The sequence below is a fragment of the Pipra filicauda genome, unplaced genomic scaffold (assembly GCF_003945595.2).
Source record: "Pipra filicauda isolate LSUMZ 115617 unplaced genomic scaffold, ASM394559v2 scaffold357_size738173_pilon, whole genome shotgun sequence".
Taxonomy (NCBI): domain Eukaryota; kingdom Metazoa; phylum Chordata; class Aves; order Passeriformes; family Pipridae; genus Pipra; species Pipra filicauda.
In genome coordinates this window covers 367,529-385,593 of record NW_024104484.1, presented here as the reverse complement: position 1 = coordinate 385,593, position 18,065 = coordinate 367,529, and the positions used below count along the sequence as shown (strand labels likewise).

The 18,065-nt window shown below is 42.7% G+C and overlaps 1 protein-coding gene across 10 annotated transcripts in view; it reads right to left on the bottom strand.

The window, feature by feature from the left end:
• The window catches only part of NFAT5 (nuclear factor of activated T cells 5), a 54,130-nt gene that overhangs the window by 28,105 nt on the left and 7,960 nt on the right, over positions 1 to 18,065 (bottom strand). For 4 of the 10 annotated variants that reach the window (XM_027744538.2, XM_027744540.2, XM_027744539.2 and 1 more), the window contains exon 2: positions 6,144 to 6,269. In XM_027744538.2, coding sequence (XP_027600339.1) covers positions 6,144 to 6,269 — 126 coding nt within the window. Of the gene's footprint in view, positions 1 to 32; positions 2,159 to 6,143; positions 6,270 to 18,065 lie in introns of those variants that run through there. The other 6 variants (XM_027744547.2, XM_027744549.2, XM_039384472.1 and 3 more) reach the window with 4 other exon arrangements.

The window sequence follows — 18,065 nt, the reverse complement described above, 5'->3', positions numbered from 1 at the left end:
GACTTATGAAGAAGTCTGAAAACAAGACCGACCTATACCCTGGGTGAGATTGGATGGGTTAAGTGTCTCTGGCACTATTTGTCTTCACTATTGACAGACACTGTCACACAACCCACCACTCGATGCCTGTCTCTGAATGGCGAAGCTAGAATGCAAGTTAAGTGTATTAATAGAGAAAAAAACTAGCATCCCAGCAAATATCATAAAGCAATCCAATTCACCAGTTATTAAACACACTCAGATTCAAGATAGGTAGGTTAATTTAATTTACATTAAGCCCCACAGTGTAAATTCCCCTTTACATTCCCATGCTGACCCAAGCAGTGTATTTATTATACTTTGGGTAAATACATTAATCAATGGTTTTGTTATAAATTACTCCCATTATTCAATTAACACTCAAGTTTAGGTATCTAAGTAGAACTTTTGTTAGTGGCTCACACACACCAATTCCACGGATCTTAGATCCTTCCCACTCAAAGCTAAAAGGCTGATTCCAAGCAGGCAGAACTCTGGGAATCTCAGCTGCTCTCCAAGCTCTACCTGTCACTCATCAGCTCTCTCCCCAGCTGTATCCTGTATGAGGAAGTCAGGATTGATGGATCTGGCAAAGAACCTCAATTTAAGAGACAGACTATTTTATCTTTTAAATACAGAGTGGGGTTTTTTTCCTAAGAAATTCAGAACTCCTCATGGTGTTCACAACACCTTCAGTACTGCTACAGCACAGAGGTGCCCAAATAGGACTGTTCTTGACCCTCACAGTCTTGGTTTTCAACTATTCCTTAAGGAACAGGGAATTCTCTTGTCAGGAAGTAGTTCTCAAGTCTTTCTGACCTAATAACAGGAGCCATTTAATGCAAGAAATTGTAAAAAAATCTCTTGGAATAATGTAACAACTTGTGTTTGATTGAGCAGTTCTGGAAAATTGGGTTTACTGACTATTTGAAATGCAGGAAGACTGAAAATTATCTTAATTTAGGAAGAAGATATGAACTAGACATGTACACTGATACAATCCTTTATATGGAATTCTAAGGAAGCTTGTGGAGTAGGAATGCACTTAACACACAGACAACTCCACACTACTAGAACATTCTAACTGAATTGCAGATAACATGTCTAAAGAGTTTCCACAAAATGGAAACGGAAAGCAAAACTTTTTCTTTGGCATTTCCCAGCTATGACTTGTCACCAGGAGACCCTTTAGCATGATGAAGGAACCTTTCCACTCCCCTGAGCTGAACCTAATCGCAGCCCAACCTCTCCTGACATGGTCCTTCCAGAAGAAACACTTAAAGCAATGCACAGCACCAGGAAGATGAGCTTTTAACAAGCATTAAGGTCTGGTTGAAATTCATTCTGTAAGAGAGAAGTGTCTGACCCATGGCTGAAGCCGCAGACAGAAATCCCTGGAAGACATCCTCCTAGGAAATGACAGGAAGGCATTTCCAACTGGGAGGGCAGTAGGAAGAGGAAGAGAAAAGCCTACAAAGAAATGGAAGTTTTTACAGGCATTGGAGACCAACTACAAAGAATATTTTTTTCTGCTCATTTGTTTACAACGAGCAATCACAAGGCCAGGATAACAGAACTGGTACCAGCACTGAGATCCCCTTTGAAATCTCTGGTCATTATCTCTGCATCAACAGGAAAAACTGACTAATGACACCAGGAAGGATGATAAATGGACAAAATATTTTCATTAAAAATAAAAATGAAGAAGCCTGGCTCTAGCCACTCAGGGAAAACCAAACCAAAACAAACCCATCTCCATTTTGAGGTTTTATTAGAATCTTTAGTTTGAGAATGTTGAAAAAGCCTTATTTTGGCAGCAGAAAACATGAGCCTTTAGCACCCAGTGTCCACCCCAGAGATGATTCAGGTAACCTTATCCATATCTCTACAGTAGTAATTGAGAAGTAAAGCCTTATTTTCATAATTAAAATAACAAAAAATGCTAATGGCAATACTGCAGTAACAACTCTGATCAAAAAAGCCAATTACATCTGTTTGGGACAAGCAGATTGTCCCTTTAATTAAGAAGCAGCATAAAAAAAAGGAATGGAATTGATGAAAAAAAGGCAAAGCTTTATCATTTACCTAATATTCTCCAAGGATACAACCACGGATGTTTGGGAGCCAGAAAACCTCACTACATCACAGATTAACTGTACCCCGATGTGGAGAATGAAAAACAAAAAAAAAAAAAAGAAAAAGAGATCAGTAAATACATTACACTTCAGTGGCATAAAATCTGTTCCCCTTTTGCTACAGCAAGAACACCACTCTGGAGAAAACCACTGGAGATTAGGAACTGGAAACTAAAGAGCAATATAAAAAATATGGAAATATATACATATTTGCCTCTGTGGGAAATGAAGAGCAGTTTGAGAGATCAACAAGCTGAAGCAGCTTATTCCAAGATTTGCTGCAGGAAGAACAAGGGATGAGGAGCAGGAAGGGAGTTTCTGTAACAGTTCATTGAGGTTCAGAAGGTTTGAGCATTCCTGGTACTGGAGATAAAAGATGGAAAAGCAACACTTGTTTAAAGAATGTGGTCAAAAATACTCCTGATCATCCCAAAACACAAGAATCAGGTGTTACCTACCAGTCCTTTGAGAAAGGACTTAAATTAGCAGAGTGAATTTTAAGCATTTGGAGGTTCAATTTGTCTTGATCAACACCCAAAAATTGTTCAACCTTTCAGAACCAACTGAAGAGACTCAAACATCCCTCCTTGCAAATGGAGCTCACACTCTGCAGAAGCATGAGGAAAGCATCAGGCACATTTATTTCATGTAAGAGATCTCCAGGCACAGCTTACAATGACATTTCTCAGCATGACACCCTCATGCAATTCAAGAGTCTGGAAGATGATTCATATTTAATGTGTTTATGCCGCTGCACCAGGCAAAATCCTTCTTTTCCTGTCCCCTGAACAAAGACACTTGTAATTCAAGTAGTGAGCACAGAGAACGGTTTCCAGAGGTAAAAGCAGATCCTTTCCCTCCCTTCTGCTTTCCAGAAGAACGACAGAATTAAAAGCTTGAGACAGCAGCTCAAAATCCCAGAGTTCTAAGAAATTACATTTGCCTGTTTGATATTCAGAGAGTGGGTAACACCTCTTTTGTCTGGATTAATGAATAGGAGATATACATCTATTAACAAATTAATGAAAATCCAATCAGCAACATTCCATTTTCATACTCTTACAACTGTTCTGTAAATCACAAAACAAATTTCCAAATGGAAGAAGAACCAGAAGTCTGTCCCTGCGAGGTCATCACTGCTAAAAGCAGCCCATCCTGCTCCTCCAAAAAAACCAGGACTTAACTGCAGCAGTATTTCTCATCTATAATGCAGTTTATATGGCAAAAACCCCAAAGCAAGGTGACAGAAAAGCCTCGAGTAAGCTGAATTTCAGCCAGATATTGCCTTACTCTGTGTTTTGGGAAGCAGAGAACAAACTGTGTTAACTACTACAGGAATAGTAAAAAGCTCTCACCACTTTGGATCATTCTCTGTCACAGAATTCTCTCATTATCCAGAGTAATCATATCTGGAAATGATTTCTACACACACTGCAGCCTGCAGTTCCAATTAGCCTTTTCTTTCTTTTCTTTTAAAAATGACTAAATGAGATTACCTACAACACTGTGGAGACTGAACTATCATTTCCCTCTCATTTCCCAAAAAAGGAGGTCTTAGAGCAAATTAAGAGCTGACATAAAAATTAAAACCAGAAAGACTTACACAAGACAAGGGAAATATTTCAGATACAGAACACCAGGTTGCCAAAGTCCTTCCTCCTCACCCTGTTCCTTTACAGTGTCAGCTCCTCAAAAATTTGCCTACAGTCTAAAAGTAAGCACTTGGTGTATGCAAATGAATAGTCACTCTTAAAATATGAATGTAAAATATATATTTGTTTCCCTGTATAATCACTAGGCATGCACAAAGCCTGGGCTGATTTTCCTTTTAAGAAATCAGAGCCCAGCCCAGCCAGACCTCTTGTTACTACTCGAGACATGGTGACAGGGCTTGAAAAAGTGGTGGCAACTTTTCAAAGACACTGAAGAAATCCTAAAACAATAAAGAAAACAGGGAAACACCCTTTTATCTACAAACATGGTACAGCTACAGCAAGAACACAGCACAAACACTGCCACATTCAACGTGCCCTTGCTTAGTGGGCAGTGTCATCAGCACTGAAAACAGAACTGGTCTTTGCTCTGTCTGGGGTTTTGTCAGGTTGGCTGGAGGTTCTAATCACAATTTTAACAATTTGGAGAAGTGTAGTTGCTTGTGCTTAATGCTTCTGATCCAGATTTTAATGCACCCAGGAACTTCACTGGCTCCAAAGTCTCTCCCCAGCTCTCTTGGAGCCCCTTTAGGCACTGCAAGGGGCTCTAAGGTCTCCCTGGAGCCTTCTCTTCTTCAGGCTGAACATCCCCACCTCTCACTTTGGCATCAGCTCAGTCTTTGTGAACCAACATAGTCTCTGACACTGAAAAGTGCTTGTAGGAGAACAAGCAGGTCTCCTTTCAGGGTTAACAAAACACCTCAACACTAATCTTTGCATTTTTTTGTTCTTGTGCTGCAGTTTAACCCAAACACACCTGTCTTTCTTAATTTTTTTAAAGGGGCTGGACTGGCTGTTAGCAGACACTAAATACCTGGAGGTAACAGACATTTAGTTCCATTCAAGTTTTTAAGTCTTTTCTGTTAGATACAGAATTAATTAGCAGTTCAGGTCTGTCTGTGGATTTATAGTGTAACAGGGTTTGTGGGGTTTTGTCTTCACTTGTTTTTTAGATGATTCTACAAGATTTGGTTGCTGCTGTCTGCGAACCAAACCCATCATTAAGCATCTTGGTTTTAGAAATACATGCCCAAATTACTTTTTTAATAAGTGATATAAAACCATCAAATCCTTTCAATATAATAAACCATGAAATTCTTTCAATGACCAAGTTCCACTGTGCACAGTTAAATCCACAGGTTCTCTCAGGAGAGGTCTGGCAAAACATGAATGGTGAGCAGTGCTGTAAAGTTTCTCTGACAAGTCTACAACCACTTCAGGTTCTGATCAGGATTCCTGGACCATGCAAATCTGGGAAACATTCTCACACAAACATTTTATGCATATGAACTCAGAGAGAGAGAGAAAAAGGAATAATACAGCTATCTGAATCCTTATCTTAAAAACAGACATTTTTCTCTCAAGAAACAATTTCAGGCCAATTAGGAAAGTGGAACATGACCTTGTAAGAAATATGGGGATCGAATTATGAAAAAAAAAAAACAAAAGATGCACTTACAGGGAGAAAAATGGTATTTTTTCCTCAATGCATAGATATTTACTAATATATACAGGATAACGAGAAGAATTCCAGATGCAAACCAGCACTGAGGCTAACATCTCAAATCAGATCTTTGTCCTTAAACCCTCACTTTTTTGTGTTTAACGAAGATCAATGAGAGTCTTTTAAGTCTAAAACATGGCTGGGAGTAAGAGAAAGATAAAGATTAAAAGGTCATGCCTTATTTTTATATATTGTCAATTAGGAAAAAACTAAACTGACCAGTTTACAGCAGTTCCAGCTGACATACAAAATCCTCAAATACATGAGGATATAATGTAACACGTCACACTAGAGCTGTGTGTGAAAGGAGTTCAAATACTACACTTCCTCAGGCCTCAAAGGAAAACATGACCTTTCTTCCTCCTTAGCTTTTGGTAAAAGCTTCATGGTCCAAAATGTCATCTCCCATTCCATTTTTATCCTACCTAGAATTCACTTTTACTAAGCATTCTGCCTTAGTTCCAAACAGGGATTCATCCCCTCGGAAGACAGAGTGCATTCTAGGAGTTAACAGCCCGTGTGGCATAACAGAACAGCACAATAGAGAATTTATTTCTTATGAAGATGTATATAAAAAACCACAGCAACCATTTACATAAAATACTTGGTAATTCTGATCACCCAGTTTAACGCTATCACCTCAATCCTCCTAGAATGAACTCTGTTACTTCTCCACAAGCTCTTTTTTTACACTCAAAACTTTGCCAGCACTGTTCATGTTGGCCAGAACGTTACAAACCTCAAGAAAGCATCAGAATAAAGGAGAGTCCTTACCAGCAGCAACTACAGCTGGAGGCGGCGAACCTGCCTCGCCACCGCTTGTTTGGCTCATGGATGCTATGGATGTTTCTCTGGAAGGTGGTAACTGCAGCTCCTTTGGGAGAAGGTCATAGACAGATTCTGTTGAACAAAGAGGATTTAATCAAAAAGTTATTTGTGTTCAGTACAAGAAAAGAAATAATGTTTTTGCCTAAAAGATACGAACCACAACCCAACCCTTTCAGAACCTTTGGAAAAAGTTACATTAAGCGCTTGGAAACCTTAGCAGCATGGAAAACAGTTATTTCAGAAAACAAACATTAATACACACATTCTCAAGACTGAAACAAAGGACACAAAGTTGTTCAAACAAAGAAATAATTCATGAACTTCCACAGAAACTGTTCTCACCCAGAACAAAGAGGGTGAGGGTATGTACAGCACATCAGGTGAGAATCACAGACAAACCTGTTCTCAGAATTCCAACTGTGCAACTGACATCCAAAGGAAAAAAGCCTAATTAAGCACCATCATCCCCAGAATAGCCTATAAAATCTTAGAATCCCAGAATAGTTTGGGTTGGAAGGGACCTCAAAGTATATCCAGTCCTACCCCCTGCCATGGGCAGGGACACCTTCCACTATCTCAGGTTGCTCCAAGCCTTGTCCAACCTGGCCTTGGACACTTCCAGGGATGGGGCAACCACAGCTTCTCTGGGCAACCTGTGCCAGGGCCTCATCACCCTCACAGGAAAGGGTTTCTTCCCAACAACCCATGTAACACTGCCCTACTTCTCCTTTATAGGAAATTCTTATAAATATTATTTAGGTGCTTGAGACAGATAAGAAAAGTTCAGTTTTTGAAGGTTTTTTTCCCCCCTTACAGAGCAACAATTATACTCAATTGATCCTAAAGTAAAATATATTTGTAATTTTTACAGCGATTCTGTAAAAATCAGAAAAGTCACAGAGTTGACTAAAAAGCTTTAACTCCATTAGGACGTAAAAAATGAGTCACATAAGACAAAGCCCAGGCAGATACACACCCAGCAACACTTGTTCACACTTTTTACTACGAAGAGCAGCTGCATTAGCATTTCCTCAGACATGAGTGCAGCAGTTTGTACAACCCCTGGTAAATGAGCCCTGGCCTTTACTCGGGCTGGCACTGGCACTACAGCCCGCAGGAGGGGAGTAAAATCACAGACAGGTGTTCGGGGCTGCTGCTACTCACAATGTTTAGTGAGGGGCCCCAAAATAAGGGATTGCAACAGTGTGTGTGTGCATGTAGCTAAAGAAACCTTTGTATTTTGTATATAAACTGAACATACACATACACTTCCATTCCTTTCCCCTCAAGAAGTTATCTTTGAGAAGCGAGTTGCTCGTCACCATCATTCTGTCATGACTCATAAAATATTCGGTATTGATTACAAAAGCTCCTTTCCAAATCCCAAGTTACTAAGTAATTGTGATCTTTTCTCTTTGGGCTGGTTCTTGGGGATTTTTTTTTGTTTAAGAAATTTATTTTTAACTCTCCAAGTGACGAAAGTTCTGTCAAGCTTTTTGCTTTAAAGGGATGTTCAGATCCAAAACACCCACAGAATATTTTTTTCTCAGGGAACACATGACTTTTGCAGTAATCCACAATTCTAATCTTTGTGAATAATTCCAACAATATGATAAAGAGGGAGGGAAGGAAAAGCCAACATTAGAACTGGAGCACATTCCCAAAGATCACAAGACCATTAAGAGCAAATCTTTAATTTCATGCTTCATTGATAAACACCAAGTTACTTGAAACATGGACGTAACTACGACACCCAGCTTTTATCCTGATACACCTGGAGAGCACAGCTAAAGCTGGAGCTGAGCCCTACACCTGCACAAGAGGCTGGAACTAACCTTGGGGGCTGTAAATACGAGAGGATGGTGCAAGTTCTTAGGAAGGAACTTTAGGTCTCCTGGGTAACACATGAGGAGGAAAAGAGACCAAAACCATGCAATTAAAGACAGAATGGGGAAGACATGGAGTTGTTGGAGCAAGTCCAGAGGAGCCCACAGAGATGCTCCAAGGGCTGGAGCCCCTCTGCTCTGAAGCCAGGCTGGGATAGCTGGGAACGTCCAGCCTGGAGAAAAGAAGACTCCAGAGACATCTTCCAGTGCCTAAACAGGCTACAAGAGAGCTGGAAAGGGACTTGGGACAAGGGCCTGGAGGGACAGGACAAGGGGCAATGGCTTCCCACTGCCAGAGGGCAGAGTTAGATCGGAAGAAATTCTTCCCTGTGATGGTGTGAGGCCCTGGCACAGGTTGCCCAGAGAAGCTGTGGCTGCCCCATCCCTGGAAGTGTCCAAGGCCAGGTTGGATGGGGCTTGGAGCAACCTGGGATAGTGGAAGATGTCCCTGCCCAGGGCAGGGGGTGGGACTGGATGAGCTTTGAGGTCCCTTCCAACTCAAACTATTCCATGAATCTGTGAACAAATAACAGAAGCTTATGGTCAAATCCAAACTTTCAGAAGAAAAACAACTCTCCTGGCTTTTCTCAGAACAGATGCAGCTTCACAGCCTAAAAGACATCTTTACTGAACTGGTTTTCAACACTTCCCTGAGGAATCCCAAGTGCCTGGGTACCTTTAAGAACTCTTGCAGCCACAAACCTGCTCTACACACATCAGACTTCAAATGAAACTTTGTGTTTTCACCTAAACACAGGCCAATGTTTATATATGCTGCACTATAAATAGCATTAAAGCAAAAACTGACAAATTCCAGAAACATGAGAGTTGTCGCAAGGAAACTAATTCTTCCCCAGAGGATACAGCTCCCTCCCTGCCTGACACTGGATTTAAAAGCTGAAGCCATTGCTCAGCTCCCCTCCATCGCCACGTTTTACACACGTGTGCACACACACCAACACTATCTGAAACTTCCTGCTATAACTTTACGTTGATTTATGTGGAAAACACCCACTAAAGGGAAAGGCTGCTATGGAAATGCAGTATTACATTGAAAGGCAAAAATAGCATTTCAGCATCATTACGTATTTCTACATAATTAGCAAGAAAAAAAAAGGCTCAGACAGAATTCCTGCTTTCAGCAGCCAGTGCTGAATCAACGAGGGAAGTTTCAGCTGTCTGACAGCACTAAATGTCTTGTAATTTATTGCTGATTTAAATTCCCCTGACAAATAGATTAGTTGAGCTCAAGTTTCTGGGTTTTTTTTCTGGAAGTAGCTCCACTTATACTCAACATCTTCCCCAATCACATTTTCTTTCTTCACAAAGGAATCGAGGAACACGTGTTTCAGGATTGGTTTTATTATGAAATATAAACAAGATAACAAAACACTAATGATCAGCCAGGAGTCCCACACACTCATTTCCTCACACAAACCCTCACGTGCACTTAGGTAATCAGTTATTAGACATCCTATCTACAGTAAACTTCCAAATCTCCTATCTTTCCTCAAATTATCTCACTTAGACAAGCCCAGCTTTGCAAATTCTGCTCCTGAACTCAAGGACACGTGGGGACAGCAGATTTACAAAAAGTATTTTAAGTGTCAAATTTCTTCAACTGCCCTTTATCCGATTATCCTGCCCCCATAATCTCTCATCTGAGATCAGCTGCTTGGAACTTTGATCTTCCTGCCAGTTACACTGACGGTCCAGAAAATTCTATTTCACATGGTTATATGGACCAGAACTGCACCAAACATCAATCAGGATCCAACACCACAGCACCTGACATCTGAGGAAGACAGGATTGTGTTGTGTACTGCTTGAACCTGCACAAAACATTCAGAATTTATATATTAATAAAAAATAATGAAGAAATTTTAGGAAGAAATCCTTCCCTATGAGGGTGGTGAGGCCCTGGCACAGGTTGCCCAGAGCAACTGTGGCTGCCCTATCCCTGGAAGTGTCCAAGGCCAGGCTGGACGGGGCTTGGAGCAACCTGGGACAGTAGAAGGTGTCCCTGCCTAGGGCAGGGGGTGGGACAAGATGAGTTTTAAATCCTTTCCAATCCGAACTATTTCCTGAATCTCTGAAATCGGTTCATTTTAAGTTAAATCAACTGCACATAAGGTGTCTATGGCAGGCCTGGACACATGGACATCCATCCACACAAAATATATCCTTGGGTCAACATGGATCTGGATCAGTCCCAGCAGCTGATGACAGAAGCTCTGTCTTTGGGGGAGAGAGGAGAGGCCTTGGAAAGATTTAGGAAAAATAATGCTGAGAAGGTAGAAAAAACAGGAGGTGAGGCTGATGTGGTGATACTGCAATGCAAGTGCAAAAGGCCAGTGGTTCACGATGGCCAAGTTATACAAGCTCTCCCTCCTCCTGTTTTACTCACTTCCCCTTAGTGCACACACACAGTTGCACTTTGATAGGAATGTTTCTGGATTTCTACACACAGCCTAACCAGGCTGAGTTACAGACATCTGGGCCCACACCAAAATCCGAGTGCTTTGGCCTTCCCCCATCTCCACCACCACTGAAATTCCTACCCCATCCTCATCCTCACAGCATAACAGGACCTTTCAGAAACACACCACTCCTTGTGACCTGCAACATCACGCTCCTCCTCACTAATTAGGATGCTGTGATTCCATTTATTTTTAGGAACAGAGCAGTTAAGCTTTTGGGAGCAAAGGGAACATGACACAACTGCTTCCTGTTTGGGGTGCGGAGACAACTGTAAGATTCTATGAGGAGTCTGCAGCTTGGACAAGTCCCAAAGAAAGCCCTGCTTTTCCCACAGAGGAGGGATTCCCACCATGGGGAGTACTCTCACTCCTAATAGCCTTAAAGCAAACCACGTACACAAGGATCCACTATTCCCTCACACGCAGCACCTGCAAGGTTCTTCTGAACCACCCACCTGTCATGACTCCTCAATGACTCTCTGCTTGCGTCTACACAGAAATTTCAGCTGTACAGATTAAAAAACTGTGATTTCTAGTAATTTAGTGCCCTGTTAACCTGTGCTGTGGTAGGACTAGAACTGGTTCAGGGCGTTACGGAACTTGTCTGTCCTCAAACTTGTGATGCAAATTAATTTGAGATGCTTCTGGTTGGTTGACCTAATCGCTGCTGCTTGTAACTCAGCACCTGGTGACACTGGGAACACAGACAACAGCAGAGAATACCCATTTCCAATGTTTAAAAGCAACAGCAAGCCCATCCACAAGGAATACTGACATTCTCACTTTGCCAGTACCTCTAAATGCCTTAAACATTACAGAATTTTCTTCAGATACACCAAAGACTTCTCAGCGTTGCTATTCTGTACCTGAAGCAAAGCCCTGTTACCCAGAACTTTCACGCACGGAAGCCAAGTCACAAACCTGATGGAAAAGTCTGCCCTGACCTGCAGGCAAATGAGGCCATAAGTAACACAAGGGGACCTGGCTGCAGCCCCAGCCCCACTTCAATGCCACTTCTCCAGGTTGTCCCCCAAGCCCAGCCTTGAGGAGGTCATTGGAATCAGCCCTGGCTCTGTTCCAGCTCATCTGTGCCTGTTCCACCATGGTGATCTGCTCCTGGGACTTCACCCCTCTAATGCCAGGGACTCCTCCAGCAGCACACCTTCAATCCCCACCCCTGGAATAACAGGTAAGGACAGGTTTCCTGCTCCAAGGAAATCATGTGCAGAGCACAATCAATACATGAGGGACAATGAGAACCACCCAAATTATCAGCAGTAGAGGCAGAGATAGGGCATCTTTCACTTGCTGCTGGGATTTTTTTGCCTTTAAGGGAAGGTACATCCTGGAAATCCCTTACCACTTCCATGACCTCATGAACAGCAGCAAAGTTAATCCTTGTCTTTTAATAAGCTCCCTGTACTGAATGGCTGCCCATTTGATCCCCACTGATACTCGTCTCCTCAACATGGTTTAATACCCGCACAGATTTGGCTGCTTCTTCCAAAGCCATTTCCTTGCTGCAGCACATGACAGTCACACCAGAGATTACACAAAACCTTGGTGTGCTCCTCTAATCAGCTGGTGGCATCCGAGCAGAAATCTCTTCTAATGATGTACGCTAAGCTGATCAAAAAAACAAGCAAGCAAACAGGCCAAGAGAGTTGTTTATATGGAACTAAGATTAAAAAACAATTAGAAATCATGAAGCAGCAAGTAGCCTCTGCTACACAGGGGGAGGTCAGGGAAGTGAAGGGAAGCACAAGTGCTCAGCAAATTGAAGAAACTATGAAGTAAAAAATAATGGTGTCCATATTCCCCACTTAGGGATGCAGATTCAGGTTCAGAGCACCCACACGCATATATAAACTTGCTACGATGCTAATCTAAGACACAGTTTTGGGCTAAACCTGTATTACCAAGGTTCCAAATGTCAGCTGAGGGCCTGACTGTCACTCCTCACTCCAAAGGCAGCTGCATTTAAACTATACACGTGACTTAAAATCTTTCAGAAACTTTTGTGGGTAAGAGATGCTAAAACCAGAATCTACTCTATGTCTAAAAAATCCAGGCCTCTGCCAGAAGACCTTGTGGTTGGTTTATCTGTTTATCTTGAAGTTCTGTTCCACTCAGAAGTCCACGATAAACACCGCAGTTTAGTGGTTGAGTTTATTGTAGGCCACCAAATCCACGACAATAGCTTAGTTCACAGAGAGTTTTTAAAGAATGATGGGGGGGACGGGGAGCTCTAAATATTCAACATGTAAACAAAGCCTCACTTTGTTTAAAAATGTTGGTGTCACATGACCCTCGTGGAGTTTTCTGTATACAAAAGCTTGGGGGTGGGAAGACTCCGAAGCAAATTATTTCACCCATCAGGAAGGACCTATAAGAGTCAGCTGAACCCTCCAGTTCTTCACCCTCATAGAATCATAGAATCGATTGGGTTGGAAAAGACCTCCGAGATCATCGAGTCCAACCCTTGGTCCAAATCCAGTCCATTTACTAGATCATGGCACTCAGTGCCACGTCCAATCTGCGTTTAAAAATCTCCAGGGATGGTGAATCCACCACCTCTCTGGGCAGCCCATTCCAATGCCTGATTACTCTCTCCATACATCCAACACAAACAGGTCCTCCTGCAGACCCCAGGAACAGCATTGACTAAGTTTGATTATTACAGCACAGAGAGTTCAGAGAACTGTACAATCACAGAATGGTTTGAGTTGGAAGGGACCTCAAAGCTCATCCAGTCCCACCCCCTGCCCTGGGCAGGGTCATCTGCCACTAGCCCAGGTTACTCCAAGCCCTGTCCAACCTGGCCTTGGACACTTCCAAGGACGGGGCAGCCACAGCTTCTCTGGGCAACCTGTGCCAGGGCCTCACCACCCTCACAGGGAAGAATTTCTTCCCAATATCCTCACAGAATTAAGGATATGCTTCGGAAAACTTAGATCATCCTCAACTCCAACACGCATTCGAACGACTAGAGAGTCCACATCTCCCAGAGGTGACTGCTCTTGCTTCCTCAAGGCTAAACAGGGAGAAGTAACCTCAGGATCCACTGGAGTAAATCCTGCAGTGAAAATATGACAGTGCAGTGCCTTTTTGTCTTAGAGTGAGCAGCCAAAACCATTCCTACAGCTCCTCTAAATCACACACCTGTACTGCTGTGAAAGTGAAAGGAGCTTGTCCCCAGCCCATGGAACGCTCAGGGACTGCTGCCCCCTGAGACGGCAACATCGGTAACGGGGCTGGCACAGGGACTGTGCAGATGGAAGCCAAAGCAGGATAACAAGGATTCAGTAAGAAGCTCAACAGAGGAAGCTCTGAGAGTCTGAGAAAGGCAACTACAAGAGACAGAGAGCCCAGTGCATAAACCCGAACAGAAACAGACTGAGACAGGCACAGCCCAGACGGGTCAGTGACCACTAAAGCACTTCCTACTCCAGTGCGGCGGGTTTGTTGTTGTTGGGGTTTGGGCTTTTTCCTGTTTTTTTTGTTTGGTTGGCTTTTCTGAGTACTCCGTAGGAGATCCAAACTCTCACTTGCAGAAGTGAGAGTCACCCGCCCCAACCGCAGGCCATGGCAACTCTGCTTAAAGCAGACGTTTTATATTATAAAGTGACAAAAAAAGATTTGAAAGAAGTAAAGAACACACAACAAAGAGTAGATCAGCTTTTGTTCCGTATCTGTCAAGAGGATTTAGGACATATTACAGACTATCATAGCTCCTGCATTTCCTAAAATCTTTGCAACTTCACTAGATTTACCATCAGGTGCTCAGCAGCAGGGAAAAGGAAACAAACAGCCCTGAAAACAGGTTGAGGTTTCCCACGGAGCATAAGGGGAAGACCCTGCTTGAGCTTACATAGAATAGATAAAATACAGAATCACAGAATCACTAAGGTTGGAAAAGACCTTTAAGATCTTTGAGACCAACCATTAACGCAGGACTGCTAAGTCTCACTAAACCCTAAGGATACAGATTTACATGGGATATTGGGAAGGAATCCTTCCCTGTGAGGGTGGTGAGGCCCTGGCGCAGGTTGCCCAGAGAAGCTGTGGCTGCCCCATCCCTAGAAGTGTCCAAGGCCAGGTTGGACAAGGCTTGGAGCAACCTGGGATAGTGGCAGGTGTCCCTGCCCAGGGCAGGGGGTGGGACTGGATGAGCTTTGAGGTCCCTTCCAACCCAAATCAGTCTGGGATACTGTGACACTCAATGTGTAACTGCATGGCAAAAGCCAGAGAGCAAGGAGCAGCCCATACATAGTGAGGCTGAGCAGGAGGACAGCAGACACTACTTAACAGTCTTTATGCAGACACCCTAAAACATTTTACAGAGTTACTGGTCTGATTACTCCTATTCTTGCAAGAGTAGAAGCTGAGTCGTAGTAAGAGCATAACTCCTGAGGCTACCAGTCCAATCTATCTTACCCAGTGCCCACTTACTAAAACATTGCTTTCATGTCATATTTTTGAGTATGTCTCAGAATATGACTAAACACAGGACACAGTTCAAATTGAGTATGCAATCTAAAATACATAGAAGCTAATTCCTTCTGTTCCTGGGTGTTCTGTCTAACTCCCCAACACTGCCCATGGTATTCCACACAGCTCCCAGATGCTCTGTCACCTTCACTTGACAGAGGGAACAAACTACAGAGCACTATTCCCTCCACCTGCCAGACATCCCCAGCCTATCTGCCGATGTGGAGCAAAGACTGGAAGCAGGTCTTCCCGCCGGCGCTCCTGTTATTGTCAGCCCTGGCAGGGCTGGATTGCTGCTACAGCAACAGTGGCAGCTTTTCAAAGGAACTGCAGTGTACACAAGGATGTTTTACACAGCCAAACAGAAAATCTTCCTTCCAGTTCCCCCTGGCTTCAGACAAAAGCAGCAACCCCTAAACCAACAGGTTTCACGCGTGTGTAGGGAAAGGCAGATGCCACAGTGCTGCCTGTGCTGGAAAACTGCAGGATTACAGAGCTGATGTTGGTGCAGCTCCACTCTGAAGAATCAGCAGAGGATCTGAGCACTGCATGCTGATGACGTATCACTGGGCACTAAAATCCAAATCTTGCCTGCAAATGCTGCTACTGCCCAAAATGCACATTATAGTATGTTAGTGAAGGAGAGAGGAGTTTGCTGAAAGAGACACTTCTGAGAGAAAGATGACCAATAATATATTATTAATGACTGAAGTCATTAAAATTTGATCACAGCTGTAATACCACAGAATCATGGAAAGGTTTGGGTTGGGAGGGACCTTAAAGCTCATCTCATACCACTCCCCTGCCGTGGGCAGGGACGTATTCCACTAAATCAAGTTGCTCTAAAGACCATCTAACCTGGCCTTGGACAATTCCGCAGTATCATTATTTCTAGTACTTCAAAATAAAAATCAAAGCTAAAAATTGTTTCTCGCATTTTTTTGAAGGACAAGTATTAGTACCAAAAATGCCAGTATTAAAAAGGCAATTTTACAAGCAATTCGTAACTGAACAAGAACCAGCTTCTGCAGTATCCCACCAATCTTCAGAAAAGCTGCTAATCTCAATATTCAGGATTCTGCACAGCAGGTTAGGGTTGAGAAATTAATCCTTTTAAAGTTGAATTTCAACAACTGACAAAGGCATGTGTTAGCTGAATTCTATTTATGGCATTTTTCCAAATGTCAAATAAAGCTTTCCTGGCCGTGTTTCAGTCATCCCCATTCACAGCTCAAAGAGGACTTTTATAAATGTAGACAGGCAGTATAAATCCTGGATCTTGTTTGCATCCAATTTTACACATTTCAGAAAGACAGAACAACATTATTTAGGAATTGTCACTTCAAGGAATGGACCAGTAACAACTTACTGAAATGTCTGTCCTATGCAGCTGTAAACTCCAGACAAAAACCCAAGAACTGAAAAATACTCTTTGAATACCACTGTGGACAAGACAGTGCAACTCAGGGCTGACAGACTTGCAGGTACACGAGCAGAGAATCACGGAATCATGGAATCACAGTATGGTTTGGGTTGGAAGGGATCTTAAAGCTCATCTTGTTCCACCCCCTGCCATGGGCAGGGAGACCTTCCACTAGACCAGGTTGCTCCAAGCCCCGTCCAATCTGGCCTTGAAATGTTCAAAGAAACCCAAACACTGTGCAATCAAAGAATATCAATAATAGCTCTTTATCAACCTATTTAAAACACTGGTGTTGTTTCAAAAATCAAAGTTCACCAGAAACACAGAGGTAATCAGGCAGTTCCTTAGGAGCAATGCACCATCGAATCCAGGGACACACACATGAATTCAGAATCCACCTGACCTGTAATGTTCTGTGGTCTCAGAACAACATTTCTCAGCTTTTTCAAGTCTGCACTATTTTTTCTGATGGGGCTGGTTTTGTCATCTCTTACGTTTGCTGTGGAACAAGAAATGCAACGGTGGCAATGAAAAATACAGGCACTACTTTCTTTAGAGGCTGTACCATGATATTTGATGTGAAAAATAAAAGGCATCTGAAAGAATTCCAACACATTGCAACCATCTCTTGGGTTCAGTTTTTCATTATAAACCTGAGTGTAAAGGCTGTGTTCACGACACCTGACCTGTCCCAGTAACTCCTAACACAACATGGAGCATCTGGAGCCCACCACCTTTACACCTCCCTCCCTTCACTCCTGTTAGTCAGACACTGCCATTAAAGGGTATTTTCTTTCATCATCACCAAAACTGAGAAATATTTGTGCTTCCTACCATCACTTTGCTTTCTACTTCTAACTCAACTGTGTTTGATTATAAACACTGATTTTAAAAAGAAAGATGATGTTTAACAAACAGCACTCCTTGGTACAGTTAAACAGAGCTTTGGGGAAAGTCTGACATCTAACACACTTCCAACAGACCAACTGATCAGGCACATGAGGTGCATGCTCAGGTAAACCTGTGGGATATGCCCCTGGAAGGGATTCCTCAGGGAAATAAACATGCAAGTTGTTTGCAAAAACAGGCTTTCAAGGCATTAAGCAAGTTCTTCTCCAAATACATGGCCCTTGGGAGACAAGTGGGAACTTAAGCCAGGCATTTAATGGCAAAATGTGGATAAAAGATTCCTCGTTGCACTACAGTGCTAAAATCCCAACAGAATCAGGAGACAGCAATGAAGGAATCAGTGGTGGAACTTCTCTGGAACTGCCAAGCTCCTAAAACTTAAGCGTAGTTGTAACAAATCAAACTAAATATGGATTAACCCACCTCTGCTCTGACAGCAGCAAACTACAGGCAAAGGTTTACAGGAAGTTTAGAAGAGTATTTCTATTATAACACCTTCCAAATGGTGACAATCAGCTACAGACTCACTCCCTGGTTTATGGGAGGCTGCAGACACCCTGGTTCAGGAGCACTGATCTTTCTAAAGGAATTCTTTTGCTATTGTGTTAATGTATCAAAATACCTGCACAGCGAGGAGCATCCAAATGTGCTCTAACCAACATAATCCTTCCTCACTACC